The following is a 17,130-nucleotide window of genomic DNA, read 5'->3' on the forward strand; positions in this document are numbered from 1 at the left end:
AATAAGACGATATAAGTCACGAATAAATTAAGTCAATGTCACTTACCTCTAATAGTACCGAATATATCGAGGATTTGTTTCTGTCAGAAGGTCCCACACATAGTACACACTAGGCGGGAACGTTGGTTATTGGCCCAGAATTAGATTGGAGGGGCTAGACTATTTGTTGTGCTGGCGCTATTTATTTGCCGTCTTTCAGAACAGACATTTGCCTTTATTGAGGAGTTGATCTTTTATTGACGTTTTCTTAAAATGCAGTTTTGTTTTTGTTTTTCCATAAACCAGTTATATTGATTGGCTTACATATTAAGTTTTAAGGTAAGTTTAATATTTTTTTTACTAAATGTTTTCTTTGAGATTTCAATAAAATCTTGATGTATTTTTCAATTGCAACTTAGTAGTTTTTACTTATTGTTGAAATAGTGTCGTAAAGCATTGTACGATATCTAAAATGGGCACTATTCAACTCACACAAAATCTAAAACTACTTTGTATTTCATTTATATGTATCTTAAATTCTACATCATTGACTTTAAGACTTTGTCCACTAATAGATAATATAATAGTGTACATTCAAATACCTAATCTTTTTGACAAGAGGTTTGACAAGAGGCAACAGGAATTTGGCAATTCATCTCCAATCCTTTACGTTATACTGAAGTGTTTGGAATATAAATGGAAAAAAATATTTTTTGAGCCACAACAACCCCTAGTACAAAAAATCCAGTTACTTGCCGGTAGTAGGTATGAAATATGAAATACCTGAAAGATTTAAGATTTATTTAAAAAAAAATCATTTGATGAAGTATATTCTCAATGCTGAAGAATTCTCGGGCGTTCCCTAGTGGAGTTGCAAAATTAAATTAATTTTTGATATGAATATTTCAAATGTAATCCGGTCCTGGCCCATGTAATAGAAATTAATAAAATTCCAATGATTTTATTTTATTTTTTTTTAAATTGTATACAATGTCACAACATAAAAACATATTTGGCAGGAACTGTACAGTACGCCCTTAATGTTTATCGCCACTGATAATGAAATTCATAGCAAGCTATCTATGACTATCTAAAAATAAATAAATAAGAAATAAATAAAATGGTCAGTTTTTACAATAATTGTTTATAATTATTTTTAACTGTAAACAAAAATTTCAGATTACTGCTGGTTTAAGTGTGGCAATCATGAGGTGTGCACTGCCGGAACTGAAAAACTTTTTATGTTGCATTCAACTGGAAATTGGTTCCAAAATTATAGCTTATTTTCATCTGGTAAACTGTTGTTCTAAACTATTATTATTATTTTTGGGGGGGCGCGTCGTAAATTTTTGGAAAAGATAATATTTAATGTTTAATAAATCCGAAAAAAATATAATTTTATAATATTTTTGAAGTACAGAAATAGCAGGCTTTCATGATTTTCATTTACCATTGTTGGTGCACACTCTATGGCTTAAGCCCTAAACTCACCGCATATATCGGTATACCGGGCCTTCCTTCAAAGAATTGCCAGTGCTTTCAAAGCTCGCACTTTTTATTCCTAATTTAAGGTAGAAATCCAAGCTTTAAGCTCCAGCCAAAGGCAGCAAGTCCTCCAATTGATGTTCATTGGTGGTAAACGCTTCTGGTCATCCATGTAGAATTGATGGCATAGAATTGTTGGATAGATCAATCTGATTCATCCGGTAAACTATGATAACAAGTTTTGGTTGTTATTATATTTTCCCTCTCTGTCAAAGAACAAAACAAAATATTATACATCATTAATATTTCCTCGTCCAGAATTTATTATTATTTGAATGTTTATGTACTCTGGATGAGCAACTTTCGTAGTCTGCGTTGATTACGAGTATGGTGTTCTCAGAGAATTAAAACGTCCCGCCGCCTCAAATAAATTACCTCAAATAATACAAAAGTTTATGTAACCATTGATGACATTGGGTACAACCAACCATTTATAAAATAAACCTTACGATCAAAATTACTTTTCACTTCCATACTAAATACGTACTCGTATTTTGTGGTTAAAACGTTCATATAATCAAATTGATGATTCATTATTAGCGTATGTATATATATTTTTTGTTTCAGACATTCTCAATAATATTTTTAATTCGTATGCTGTCAGTGAGAGTTTCGTTTTTTAAAATGAGCTTTGGTACTGAATATTTTTCTGGTAATTACTTTTGAAAAAAAACAATATAACTAGCATAACTAGATGTAAGAAACCCAAAAATAATTCTTTCTGATTAGATGCTTTAGAAAACGTAAATCAGGGAGGATAAATCAATTATAATATAAACAGATCGGACAGGAAATACTTTAAAAAAATTAAATTTAGCAACAGTAAACTAAGAACAGTCTTTACTTCATCTTATTTCTAGCCAACAGTTTACTGGAAGAGTCATGTTCGCAATTCAGAAAATAGTTATTTGGAGCCTCAAGAAAATAATAAGTAGACAACATTTTGGTTAAAATAAATTAACTGGAATAACATTTCCTCCATTCTTTTATTTAACAAGACTAGCACCCTGAATGGATTTCGACAGAAATCTGACTACGAACGCCAATCTGACCATTGTATTGGCAACTACTCCGATTCAACCTGGGCAGTGAACTGACAAATAATTAATTTGAGAAATTGTAAAGTTCCAACGTTAAGAAGTGAACATAGGGATGCAGAAAATACTTAGAGCATTGAGATTGTTGCAACAAGCCTGTCTCTAGCATGATTTAGTTTTCACTCCTCTTACTCTTTTAGTATTGTGATTAAGCAGTTTTGGATGTTGAGTTCTCACGGAAATAGCCAAAAGTGTGAAGTGCGAAAACATGGTTTTTATGATGTGACCAGTGATTGTTTGACTACCTTAACTGAAAAACGAAAAATTCCAGACGCGACAAAATTACGGTTTTTGTCAAAATCGATCAACATGAAGTACCATTTATGGAATCGATTTTTCAGTTTTTTGAGATTTAATCGAAAGAAGCTCTATTTTCAAAATTTCGTCTTATCGCAATACCTATCTCACCTCTTAAGAGAAAGTTAAAGAATGTAATTTGTACTTAATAATTTGTACCATTATAACACCCGTTTTGTCGTTGCTATTTTTACAGGACTCGTAGAATTTGAAGATATTGGACTAAGTTTACAAGTAATGTTTGGAATTTATGCGCTAATTGGTCTGTACGAGGTAATGTATTTTCAGTTATCCGAACAATTAATAATTAGTTTTCTTTTATCTGTAGTTACACTTAGATGCTAAAGCGTGGCTGCTCAGTAGGCTAAGTTGCTAATGTAGCTTTCTAATCAGTCTGATAGACCTGTTTAAAGTATATTTTATATAATACGTATTCAAGGTTTTAAGCGAAGGATGGAGATAAATAAGACAATAACATACGAGGTCTGGTTATTAAATAAGGAGACTGCTTATGAAAAAGAGTTTTATTTTAAAAATTATTCTACAATCGAATGCTCCCCTTCAATGTACTCCCCTCCCCTCGCCACACACCGTTCCATTGGTCAAAGCAAAGCTGGAAGTCTTCTTTTGTAAGAGCATTTAGGAGCTCCGCCGATTTTCGCTTCACCTCTTCCATCGACTCGAATCGGGTTCCTTTTAAGGCAGACTTGATCTTCGGAAACAGGAAAAAGTCACAGGGTGCTAAATCAGGCGAGTACGGCTCGTGTTCGAGCACTGGAGTGCCTCTAGCGACTAAAAAACCCTTCACAGATAGCGCGTTATGGGCAGGTGCGTTGTCCTGATGCAAGATCCACGACTTGTTTTTCCATAACTCCGGCCATTTTTTACGCAGTGTTGCCAAAACTTTCAAATAGTAAGTTTGGTTTACAGTTTAACCCTCTGGAACCCATTCAATCACCAAGATGCCGTTGATGTCGAAAAAAACTATTAGCATGGTTTTAAATTTTGATTTCTAGATCCTTGCTCTCTCGGCCTTCAGAAAACCGCTTATACCATTCGAAAACACGCGCACGAGATAGAGAATTCTTATCTGGGCCTCTTTCAACAACTTATAGCATTCGGTCGGAGTTTTTTTTTAATTTAACCAGAAATTTCTCATTGATCCGTTACTCGTGTTTATCGTCATACATGGTTATCGGCACGAGAAAAAAACACATTCGTTTCTAACCTCTGCAGAAAAAATACTACTACAGCGACAAAAACGTGTTTTCATACAGGAATAGTAGACACTTCCAGCTATCCAACGCTGCATTCGTTTCCAACCCTACTTCTCTAGGACGCCTTCTGCGCGTGCAGTCTCGTTATTTAATAGCCAGACCTCGTGTGTAAGTGTAACTGACTAGCTTAAAAAGTGTTCGCATCGTTTACAGTCGTAGTAGCATGTCCGAATGGATTCAAAGAGCATTGTTCGCAACCTACAGATCTCAAGGAACGATTTAATTTCTAGTTGAAAAACACCGGAGCAACTAGACAAATTAATGGTTTTTTAACAAAGATGGTATTTACTACATTTTATCTCTCTCCGAATCCAACACCCAAAACCAGATCAACCAGCAAGTAAACGTACAAACAAATTAAACACAATTATGAATACTAATAATGTTCCTAAATCACAAACCACATGAGTTATTTCAATATTCTTTTATTTTACTAATACTATTTTATTATTTTATAGAAAAGTCCAGCGCTGTTGTTTGCCTGGGTTCTGTTTGAAGCAAGTTCTATTCTACTGGCTATTTTGTTAATAATAAATTCGATCATTATTGCTGTAAACAGAAGCATAAAAAAGAATCAAGAGTTTGAATTTATAAATCCTGAACAAGTTATCGAAGAATGTTTGTTTATAGGTAATTCTTATTTTATTTTTATAATCAATTACTAATATTTTATTTAAGACCCAATCATGTTCCTTTGGTTTCTATTTTTGATTGCAGTTGCGTACACATATTTCTGCCTCGTTATGAACAGTTTGTATAAGAAAATGTTCAGAAATAAAAATGACAAGGAAGGAAGCATTGGTTGGCGAAAAAACTCAACATCTGTACGATGAATTTGGATATTTAAGAATTTCATCGCATAACTGTGCTGTAATCGTTTTTGGTGATTGATTCATTAATCCAGGAGGAAGAAAGATTAATGCTAATTTCATTTTTTTATTTTGCCGAGCTTTCCACCTAGGGACTAGGTAATCTTCAGAGCTTATTAACAGTTTAATATTTGTACATGGTTATTCTAAAGTTAGAGCGTCTTCTGTCATGTCTACTTATGAACTGTTCATGAAACAGAGAGCACCTTTGGATCTCACCTGCAGAATTATATCTAGTAACCATCATATATTTACAGCTAAATGACTAGTAACAATGATTCCTCTGAAACAAATAGTTTTTTTTTTTTAAACAATAAATAAAATGAATAGTTTGTTTTAGTGGAAGAGACTGGGCAGTAAAATCAGCGCAGTACAACAACAAATTTATTTATGAAGGAAATTTTTAATATGTACCTATATTTTGGTTTTGTTATTTTGATTTTTTGTAATCAAATCAATGAGTTCACTTAATACATTTCAGAGATTACACATTACTGTTGATGAATAAATGTTAATTTAATTTTTCAAGTAAAATGAGAATTACAAACGGCGTAAAAAAAGCTAAAAGCTGAGGGGACCAATTGACCACATTTGTCTAAACTTCGGAGCTACATTTATGTCAATTAAATTTATAAATTGAATGCATTATTCTTTTAACACAGAAATGTGTAACATCCGAGAGGGTTAGTGACCTTGGAACTTATTATCTTATGCGATAGTGGAACTGGCAGTTTCTATAAAGAGTATTCGAATGGGAAGTTTGTCACATCTATATTATTGTTTTTCTGTTTCTACAACAACTGCTAGAGTATTCGGTTATTTAATTTTAAATTTCAAAAAATTTATAAACCAGTAATGAAATTAATAATAATATTTTTTTGCTGCCAAATTTTAATGTAGAAGAATAATGAAATTCGAATTGTATGAAGTTAAGAAGTTCTGTTTTTGCATTCCGCTCAGTATCGGAGCAAAAGTGTTTGGATTAATTCAATTGGTGAGTAGAAATTTTATGTTATGAGATAAGTTAAATCCAACAACAATGCTTTTTAGAAAATTTACTGGCCATTCTTTAACAATTGGAAGGATCAAATGCTCAATAGTAATTATTTGAATTTAAAGGGCTAGACATTTGTTCAAAAAAATTATTAAAACTTTATACCAACATGTTAATTATCATAAGTTTGTTTCTGTTTATTACTTCTTAATAAGAGAAGGTTTGCATATCTTTAATTTGAAATTTTCAAAAGGAACATAGGTTTAAAAAAGTGTTTACTCAAAATAATTCAAAAACGGGAAATCTCGGAGATTCAAATTTGATATTTCGTAAAGGTGCCATCATGAGATCCAGCAATAAACTTTTGAACAAAATCAGCCAACTCCGCTAATTAACTGAATCGACTTTCAGTTTTTTGAGATTCTCTAGTAAACTCCTCCTTCTAAATGCACATATGTACATGTCTATATCTACAATTATTATTTGCAACATTGCCTCATGTACGTATACGCTTCTCATGTTAGTTTTAGAGGAGGCGTGGACTAAGCTTTGTCACTCCAATGATTCTCTTTAACCCTTGTACAATAACTAAACATACTAGATAGAACATTTATTTGAAATATTTGTGGGGAAATATTAATTTAGTTAGTTTTACAAACAGTTACCTTATGCGTTCTTATATTCTTCTTTCTTTTGCCATAAGTAATTGAATAATTTGCTGAAATAAATAGTGAATTGGATATATCATTTTATTGAATGGAGCAGACATTTAGAGAATCAAAACTTTTTAAATATTCATACATTTTGGGGAGATTCAAGAAGTAGTAACGAAGAGGGAAGAGGAACTACCTCTATCCTTGTCTCTCTGACATTCCTAGTCTACATAACTACTTCGTGCAATAGATTTGTCATTTGCAGATTTCACCTTCCTTTTTAAGATATAAAAAAATCGTAATAAACTTATACAAAAATAAAAAGTATACAAAATAAAATAATATAAATAAATAAGTCTTAAAAAGTTCATAAAAGTATTTCGACAAGTTCATAAATCTTTTTGATCCGCATATTTACTATAGCATAATGGAAGATAAACTTAATCTAATTTTAGAGAAACTAGAAAAGCTAGATATATTGGTGACGAAAATGAATAAAATCAATGAGAGCTTCATACACGAAGTAACACAATTAAAAAGTGAAGTAGATTTTATTAAAAAGGATTTGGAAGAAAAGAATGTAAGAGAGGAAAAAATTAGAAGGAAGTATAATATACTGGTGTTCGACTGGAAAAGTTGGAAATTATGCTATTCTTTTGGACCAAGTGCTGGGGATTCTCAAATCATTTTTAAATTGCAATGTTTACAGCATAGATAATATATTTACCTTCTCTACCAACGAACAAAAGGGTCCAGTATTGGTGAAATTTAATTCAATTAATCTTAGAAATGAAATACTTAGAAGGAAAAGTAATCTAAAAAATGTGTAGGAATGGAAACACATATTAATAAAGGAAGATCTTCCAAAATAAATACGGATGATAAGAGAAAAGCTATATCCCTTTGAACAGTCTCTGAAAACAGCCGGTAGCAAAGTGTTAATGAAATATGACAAGCTTTTGGTGAATGGGAAATTATTTTCTCTGGAGGAAATAAAAAAATCAGGAGAGCAGGAAGGTGAAAAGACAGAGAAGTGAAGAAGCAAAATGGAAGAATAGAAAGAGTTCGGACACCCCAAAGAGGAACAGAAAAGAGGGTAAGGTGCTTAACAGAGCCAGTAGTTTGGACTATTTTCTTGTAAACTGCAACCTGGGAAAACAAATACTATTCCAAAAATAATCAAGAAGTAGCAATTACAGAAAAGAGCAGCTTAGAAGAGGAAATAGTTATTTTGTGAGTATTGAAGGAAATATTCAAGAAACAGAAAAGATTAAGAAAAATTAGCAGCTGAAAATGGTAATAACAACTCCTTGGATTACCTCTAGACCAGCATTTCCCAACCTTTTTTGGTTCGCGTACCACTTAGTAGTACATCATGCTAAATTGTAACACTTCATAAAAATGGCTGTATTTCGTGAAATTTGTTTAATTTTTTTTTTTTAATTTTATGTCCGCCATTATTGATTATTTTCACGTATCACCAACCAGCAACTCGCGTACCACAGGTTGGGAAACGCTGGTATAGAGATACAATGTATCTGTTACAAAGGAGATCAAGTTCATGTTCACTTTATTAAACTTTGTATAGTGTAAGATCTTTAACTCTTTTAAATAATGCAAAATTACTTATGTACATATTTTTCTCTTCAAAATTTTGGAAAATAACTCCATTATATTTTTTCGTATATCTTGAGACAGAATAACCTTATTACTGTACATGTTAACGTCTTTACTATATAATATTATTAATTAAAATATTTTTTTATGAATTATAGGAAAAAACGTTTCTATGATATTTTTATGATTTAATTTTGTTTTTAATTTTATGTCCGCGATTATTGATTATTTTTCGCGTACCACTGGTGGTACCGCACCACAGGTTGGAAAACGCTGCTCTAGACAATAATAATATTGGAAAAAAAAATTAAAAAATTGGAAAGCAATTAATTAAACTTTAATGATAAAATAATTATCTTTATACTTAACTAATTGATTGAAAAACAATATTAATAATAATAAAATAAATAAATGTAGTTAAAGCACATAATAAGGTAATAAGGAAAAAGAAATGTCAAATTTCTCTTTATAGTTTTTTTGTACTTTGGTTTACTTTTGTTTAGAAGGCTTTTATTTTTGGAAAATAATTTGTCAGTATACAAAAGAGATGTACCCGTATTCCGACTTTATGAAGAGGTATTAGCTGATTTGAGCTTATTTATTTGTGTTAATTTGTGGATTCACTTATTGCATTTGTGTATGTATAGCTCAATAAACGGCTTATTTATTTTGTATTTATTGATTCAAAATTTTTTATCAATTTGAAGAGAACTTAAATACCGTAATTAACTTTATTGGGTTGATATCGTTTCTGAAACTGTGATGAATCCGTCCTTCGCCTTCTTTTCGTGAATATTGTTTATATAAACTGTATACAGGGTGAACCAGTAAGTATTGTCAATTAGGCCTACTGCATGTAGTACATCTAAAGTGGAGTTTAATGACGTATTGGCCAACTTCATATTTTCCTCTGTTCTTGAGTGACGTCACTTTAAAGTTTTTTTCTAAAATCATTACTTTTTTCCAATGAGAAAGTTTTAGTCCGAATTCGATTCTGATGACATGGTTAGAAAGACAGATAAATTTCCTAAAAATTGACACCATTTCGAAGCATAAGTTATTCTCCAAACTGCCTTAGTCTTCCTCCGGAACCTAGGAAAATAAAAGTAATCGAAATTTTTTAAACAAGTGCTAGTTTTATAATCGAAGGGCTTTCAAACGGTATATCATGTTCCAGGATTCCTTTTATCTTCGTATGAGAAATTGTGTTTGTTTTGCAAGAAAACGTGTTCACGAGCAGTGATATTGTATTGTGTTGTTTAATTCATTAAACTCTTGTGGATGGAGCTGTAGTCAATTTTTAAAGTAGATCGTCTAAAAATAAGGTAGTCTAAGGTTACTTATTGCACATTAAAAAAAGAAAAAAAAAATCTAAACTGAAATATTTGACAAAATGTTAGATTTTGAAACTAAGCAAATTAGCCTTCGATTATAAAAATAGCACTTGTTTAAAAAAAATTCGATTACTTTTATTTTCCTAGGTTCCGGAGGAAGATTAAGGCAGTTTGGAGAATAACTTATGCTTCGAAATGGTGTCAATTTTTAGGAAATTTATCGGTCTTTCTAACCGTGTCATCAGAATCGAATACGGACTAAAACTTTCTCAGTAATAACATTTTTATTGGAAAAAAGTAATGATTTTAGAAAAAAAATTAAAAGTGACGTCACTCAAGAATAGTGGAAAATATGAAGTTGGTCAATACGTCATTAAACTCCACACAGTAGGTCTATGGACAATACTTACTGGTTCACCCTGTATATTGAAACAGAAGAATGGATGGGAAACTAAAACATAAACAAAATAAGTTAAAAGCGGAAGGAGAATCTTCTCGACAAAAAACATGAAAAATAAATTGGGTGCTTAGGTGTAAATTAAGCTCGCCATCTTTATTATTATTGTTACCCAATGCCACATACATACACAGATATTATACATTATAATATTGGGATTGTGGGGAGGAGCAGAGCAGCACCAGTACAGGAGAGCGAAGCTATGAGTAAATAGGGAATCTTAGCGGCCGAGACAGGAAGCAACTATTTGAGAATGGATATTATGAATATTTAATCTCGAGATTGTTAGTAGAGTGGGCTAAGACTGCTGACGGTGTGTTTGAATAGAGGAGAGCCTGTTATAGAACAGTCTGACAAGGGTTATAGCGCCAACCACATCCTTGTAAATGCACTCCTCCATAGCGTATACATTAACAAGCTAATTTGATAGTTTGCCGTTGGAATGGATTTGTGAATTAATACAGCCCGGATGTTAATCTATTTTTGTATAATTCAAATAAGAATTATAATTTATAATTGTGGTATGCAAATGTTATTTAGTGTCTCGTTCAAGTCAATAACCAACATCATTTATAACTCTTAGAGTCAGCTTGTAAAAATATATACCATATTAAAGTTCTGTATTTATTGCTCTTTTTTAAACCTCATTGAAGAGTGTCAGGGATAAAAAAGAGTTACTTTTGAGGTTTTTTTTTTGTAACAAATGTTATTATAATAATTTTGATGTTGAAATTGTAAATTTGTCGAAAAATTAATCTCATTCCTATGATGATGTACGATGAACACAAATAGTCTTAGTAGAGTTTAGGTTATGCAAATTCATTTATCACCATTTCGTATCCAATATCCTCAGCAACCATAAAAAATTATATCTAATTATATTCTAACGATTAATTTTCTAAATTCACTTTAATATTCCAGAAGAGACGATCTTTTATTTTTATTTATTTATTTCTTTTTAACAAGGCCTAGAGTATCTTCTCTCTTACTGTAACAAATATTCGCCATTTAGATAACTGCCTTAATATCTGGCCAAGTTTGTTCATTTCTGGGGCCGGCACAAATATTTGAATTAAAACCAGCCTAATATTTGTATAAGAGGTAATTCTAACGCTACTTTAAGTTCTTATTTTTCTACCTCACTGCTACGCTTCTAACCTGTTCCTTTTAACCAACCAAACTCATTCCCACTTTTTCATGGATCTGGTTTCCATTTCATCGTCTCCAATTCGCTATTTCTACTTTTCAGAAGTAAAACTTTTAATTTTCCATTTTATACTTGTACTTCCCTTCGAACAGCTTGATAGCGTTTTCTGTGAATTGTAGTTTTTATTATTATTATTTTTTAAAGCTAATTTATATCAGGTAATCAACTAACAATCCCTCTTCCCTAAAGTTATGTCCGTCATCGTCAATGTTTCAAACGAAAACTGCATTTCCTATTAATAAATAATACAATTTGTCGGCAATAAACCATATTAATGGATTATACGCATTCAATTAGTGTGCCGTATGTATTAGTTATTTGTATGTCATACAAAACAGTTTTCTATATTTTTTTTCAAATAATACTATTTATGTAGCATAACTAGAATATTATACATTCTGATATTTGTATTGTATTTTAATTATATTTTCAAAAGTAAAACTAACTTTTTTATGCGGCCCAACATTATTTCTACTTGTATTTCCAACATTATCTCTTGTACTTTCAACACCATTGTATTTATGACTGCTTCGACGCTATTTTTGGTTGCACTACAAAAATTGCCGCCCACTCATTATATTTAGAGCTTCCACGCTAATTCATATACTTTCAACACTATTTCCTTCATAAAATACTTGTTATACTGGTGTTTTTTTTTGTGGGTGCTTTTTTTAACAGGTTATTGTTCGATTCAAATTCCGATATTAGTGCCCGTATGTGTCAAAAATATACCCACCTACCAAATGTTCAGATGCGAATTTAACCAAGAGTTTTGAAGTAATTAAGGAAAATCTCAATGTTTTTCTGAGTTTTCCATTTATCTAAAAAGTCTTTAAGCAAGTTCGAAACAATAATCTTCGGTATACAGATGAAGATCTTCAACGTCCATCTTTTTCTTTAAATTTTTTAACTTTTGATTCTATTTTGATTTTCTCTTTTGTTATTAATAATACTTGAACCATTTTTTGGTGGTCCAAAAATTTCACAAAAGATTCAAGTTATTGCAGCGTCGGCAAGCTGAAATTCAGGGTTCCCAAAATTCAAATTAATATCAGCCTGTACATAACTGTGTCTGTTTAAAATAAACTGAAAATCGTTTCACTGTTATAGTAACAGCAATACCAACAGGAGGAAAGCTCTAAAAGAATCAGAAGTTCCTATAGAAGCCTGTATTCACAGCTATGTGAGTTTGTACGTTACAACAGCCTGAATTCCCGGACTGGAGTTAACAGTTTTTATTTACATTTTTGTCGTCAATTCGGTACAATTTCGTGGTCCATTCCTTCGTACTTCTGTATCCCTTCAGGTGGTAATTCCTGCCAGAGCTGCGCACCATTGGATAAAGTCAGACATATTACTCTGCCCACCACCAGATCTCTGCCTCACAATACTTTTTTCTAAACGCCAAATGGTGCTGTCTCTCCAAGAATATCCAGAACATCGATGAGATCTCTTGCCAAATTAGCCAGTCAGTTCTTCACTATTTATGTTGACTGTGATTATCTCAGCAGAGCATTTTCCTGCTTTCTATAAAATCCTTTTAAAAAAACGTTTTGGGTGCGAAGTATCGATTGAATTTTCTAAATTTTTTGATTCGCGCCCCTACCTGAAGCCATCTTTGAATTTTAAAAATTCTGAGACAGTGGTCTCACGATCTCCTCTCTGAGAGTCATTAGAAAGTAAAATGTTATTGGAGTGTTACCGCTGGGTAACTTCTCCACTGTGAGTGTGATCTGTTGCTTATAGCGCAATAAAATGCGTTGATTGTAACTAAAGAAAATAATCTGGATTTACTCAAGCAGTACTGCTTTACCTTCTAGCAAAATACACCTTTCAATTATTAATCATAGCGTGCAGTGCTTCGATATAATGGAGGATTAATTACAAATTATAACGTGCAATCACTAATTACATAGAGGATTATTTGTAACGTTTTAATAATTATCGTCCAAATTTCACATTAAAATCCATTTGTATTTTTTTTTTTTTTAATTCTTAATAAGAAGAAAGTGTCGTGTTATCGTATTATTTGCATCTCAAAATCGGAGCCGAATGTAATGATAGAATTTGATTCTATTGCTGATAAAGAAGGGGCGTTAAAAAAAGAAAATTCGGAGATATATAGTATAATACGAGTATGTGTATACAATATGATCGAATTTTTGGAAATTACATATTGAACAATTAGCTAGGTTTCCTTCGAAGTTTTGGCTCCAATTCCAGGGACTTGTTTTCGGGAGCAGTCCTACCAAGTCTATTATTCTGCAGATGGTTGGAGAGAAGAGATAAAAGAAAAACGATCAGTTTGTTTCAGTTCTTGTTAGTCTTCTTCTTTGTTTAGAGAAATTAATTAGAAAAAGCATTTCTTTCTTTGATTTATTAGAGCTTTTAGTTAATGAATCTGAAGGATACATTTATACATAATATTGTTGGCAGTATTATTATTCACTAGGTAGTAACATAAAATTAGCATTTAGTACTGTATGCTTGAACTTAACTCTGTCAGTGAGGCACCTGTTGATTTGCGACTTTAGCTTATTGATTGATTACAGGCTGTATAATTATGCATTTAATGAAGTACTATTCTATTTAATGTTTCTCTACTAATATCATATGTTCTAATTCTTTAAACGTAATATTCAGAAGGACTTTTCAAGGAAATAACCTCAAAAAAATTCTGAGGTTCCATTTTAGTATTGTCCAGTTGCGGTTAAGATTGAGCCAGGTGAAAAACAAATGCCTCGTTCTAATTAGGTGATGTCTTGATTTTACTTTCCCAACTACTGACTACCGTAACTGCTAATCTAAATTCTTCGATGGAAAATACATATTTCTGTAACTTTTGAACTTTTTCCAATCACGTTTCCTTCGTCGTTCCAATCACGCTGATGTTTGTTCTTGGTTGGAAATCTTTTTGAAAGTCTCTCAATCCTCTTTAACACCCTATCTCTATTTCATCATATTCTTCTTGTGTCGTTTCTAATTTACTCTTTTTCTAGTGACAGATGGAATTGGCGAACCTCCTTTACGCCTTAAATACTTTCAAGGAAAGTCTTCTATTTCTATTCATCATTCTTATTCCAATTTCATTTTTCTCTGAAATAGTTCTTTCATCATTTTCATGTTTCTATAATTAATAATATTAATACAGGATCTTCACTTTCAAATAAAGAATACTCTTCTTTCGAGCCTGACAAACTCGCAGTGGATAGATTTATTTTTTCCCTTAACCAGAATACCCCGCGTACTAACGTTAGAGTGATGGTACTACGGGAATCGAGTGCTTTAAGATAGATGAAGTACTTGAATTCATATGATGATCCAGGCCTTCTTTATTATCAATTCTTTAGTGTTTACTACAGATATCAATCACTAGAAATCTTTGAAAACCTGAAAATAAGCATTAATGAATATCTAATTACGCTGAAAATGTTAGGTCTTCCAAACAAATTTGGATCATTTAAAAATAAAAAAACACCATATTCTTAGTTAAACTATCATAAATACCACCTTAACTAGACGAATGCTTCTCGTTCATATTAAAAAAGCAAACTATGTTTGTATAAAATTATTGTCCACAATTTTATAGAGGGATGTTTTCATAAAAATATGTCTTTATAATATCAAGAAATAAACCACTTTCAATAAGCGGTTTAGACTGAAAGCGTCTAATTGTTGTAAAAGCTCATGCAATGTAGTTCATAAGAATGGGACACTTGTTGCATTTTAGCTTCTTGTGACATTGTAATTTCTTATAAAATATCTTCTTAGTTACACGTAAATAGCGCAAAAGCGGTGAACAGATAATTTTACTATTCTACTATTCTAAAGTACTGTTTATTTTATTAGTTAAAACATTTTTGTTTTTAGATGAACAACATTTAGCGTTATTATGATTGTTATGCACCTGTTTTTCATCCTTGACTTCCCTCGGGTGCGGTGAGTTTTTAGCATGTCGGTGTATCTAATTGTTCGCATTAACTATTTTATTTTATTTTTTTTTTTAATGTAATTTCATCAACGTTATAAATATTATTTAATGTTTTTGGGTGACTGATTCATTTAACCAGAAGATAGAAAGAATAATGCTAATTTCAGTCATTATTTTTTGTTTATTTTTGACGAGCTTTCGACCTTATAATAATGTAAAAGAATTAAAATTATGGAGAGCATAAACACTGAAGATGTCCTATACTTAGGTCGAAATAAATATGCGATAAAATCAACAGTCTTAATATTTAATAAAAAATTGGAAGACCAAGAAGTACTTTTAAGCTAGTTATTTATGTAAACTGTAAAAACATTGTTTAAATAAATGATTTTTTTTTTTAATTTATTTGTTAAGTTACACCAGCGCTAGATGCACTATTAGTAACAATGTCAATAACTGATACCACTACAAACTCCACTAATTGAGGGGAGAAGTTACCCAGTGATAACACTCCCTAAGTCATCTCTAGGATTAGCTACTCTCCTCAGAAGAGAGAAAATCGCGAGGCCACTGGCGTTTTAATCGTCTGGGAGGATGACCTGGATGGTGATGAGATGATAAGTGGCGGATAAGAGGATTGGAATGAAAGTGCATGTTCTGATGAAAACTTTTATAGCGAGTTCGTGCAACCTGACCAACAAACGGAATAAATAAATGATAGTGTTAATTGTTTAAATAGGGTTAACCATTACTAATTCCATCGTTGTTTTAATTTAATATTGTGTCATTATGAAGGTGGTCTATCCTCCTAGTGGTCTTTAGTAAATTCATAGTTGGAGGAATAGTAAATTAATGCCTACTTTTTCAGGCGGGCTTCACTTCTAGCTGCCAAATTAGTTGTCGTGGTCGGAGGCGACTCGCAAACATACTTTACTCGGTTAATAAGTTCTCGTATTAAACATGAATTGAAACCTAAGGAATAGACCGGAAATCAAACCGAGTACCAACAACTTAGCTTTACTATAACCGCTCGGTTACTAAGGCGCCAAGTTACAGGGAATATTTGTTAAAGTGGCGAACCTGCATTAACTGTATTTAATGTTTTTAGGTAAAATTATCTTTTGTTAAATAAGTGTAAGCACTTAGGTTAAAGTCATTTCCGCTTTCCACTGTAATTAAGTGCCTATAAATTGTAAACCGAGTTATTGCGACTCTTGGGAAAATAAAATATTCAACTCTGAGTATGTTTAAATTCTCTGCTCATTTATTTAGTATGCGAGCTGCACTGTATGCTACTTAATAAAAACTAAAGTATATAAAGAAAGCGCTAGTATATCAAATAAGTAACTGTTATAGAGTTCTCTATTGAAGAAAAGAAAAGTTATATACCGTGCCTTCGGCATGTCTAAGCTAAAAACTGGTGAAAATATTTTCGTGTGATCACTATTTTAATATTTCAATATAAAGGAAAGCCGCTATGTACCTTGGTCGTACTCACGGCCAACCTACTGCACATTCACTCACTCAAACGCATCCACTCGGCAGGCGCACGCGCACACCATAACAGGAATGTAGGACGGCTGGCGAAGAAACCCAAGACCAAAACTAAGGTATACCATGTCCTATTTTCTGCTTCCTCTATCGTAGACATGGATATGAAATATTCACGCACATAAGAGTGTACCTGGTAATTCAGTGAATGTTTTATAATTTAGCATGTTTCCTTCTTTATAGTTGTGAAAGTGTAGATGGATTTTTATTTCGAGAAAGAAAAATAAAATAATACATATTTGAGAAAGTGCGATCGAAAGATTCACTATAAATTAATTGAATTTAAAAACACTACTACAGTATTGCAGCATTTCGCTTTAGA

General features: G+C 31.9%; 1 protein-coding gene across 3 annotated transcripts; it reads left to right on the forward strand.

The window, feature by feature from the left end:
• The first annotated feature begins 160 nt into the window (after window positions 1–160).
• Window positions 161–9,002, forward strand: LOC141458238 (uncharacterized). Of its 3 annotated transcripts, XM_074135977.1 has the most exons (7): window positions 185–318; window positions 599–744; window positions 1,159–1,272; window positions 2,092–2,176; window positions 3,115–3,191; window positions 4,654–4,825; window positions 4,913–9,002. In XM_074135977.1, exons 3-7 carry the CDS (start codon window positions 1,186–1,188, stop codon window positions 5,026–5,028), a joined length of 537 nt encoding a protein of 178 aa, XP_073992078.1. In that variant the 5' UTR covers window positions 185–318; window positions 599–744; window positions 1,159–1,185; the 3' UTR covers window positions 5,029–9,002. The 3 variants fall into 3 exon arrangements, with proteins under 3 accessions (XP_073992070.1, XP_073992088.1, XP_073992078.1); XM_074135969.1 differs by lacking the exon at window positions 599–744 and having other exon boundaries at window positions 161–318; XM_074135987.1 differs by lacking the exons at window positions 599–744; window positions 1,159–1,272 and having other exon boundaries at window positions 181–318.
• The last annotated feature ends 8,128 nt before the right edge of the window (window positions 9,003–17,130 follow it).

This window comes from Rhodnius prolixus, unplaced genomic scaffold (genome assembly GCF_049639745.1).
Source record: "Rhodnius prolixus isolate KJV_2025 unplaced genomic scaffold, Rpr scaffold_1, whole genome shotgun sequence".
Lineage (NCBI taxonomy): Eukaryota > Metazoa > Arthropoda > Insecta > Hemiptera > Reduviidae > Rhodnius > Rhodnius prolixus.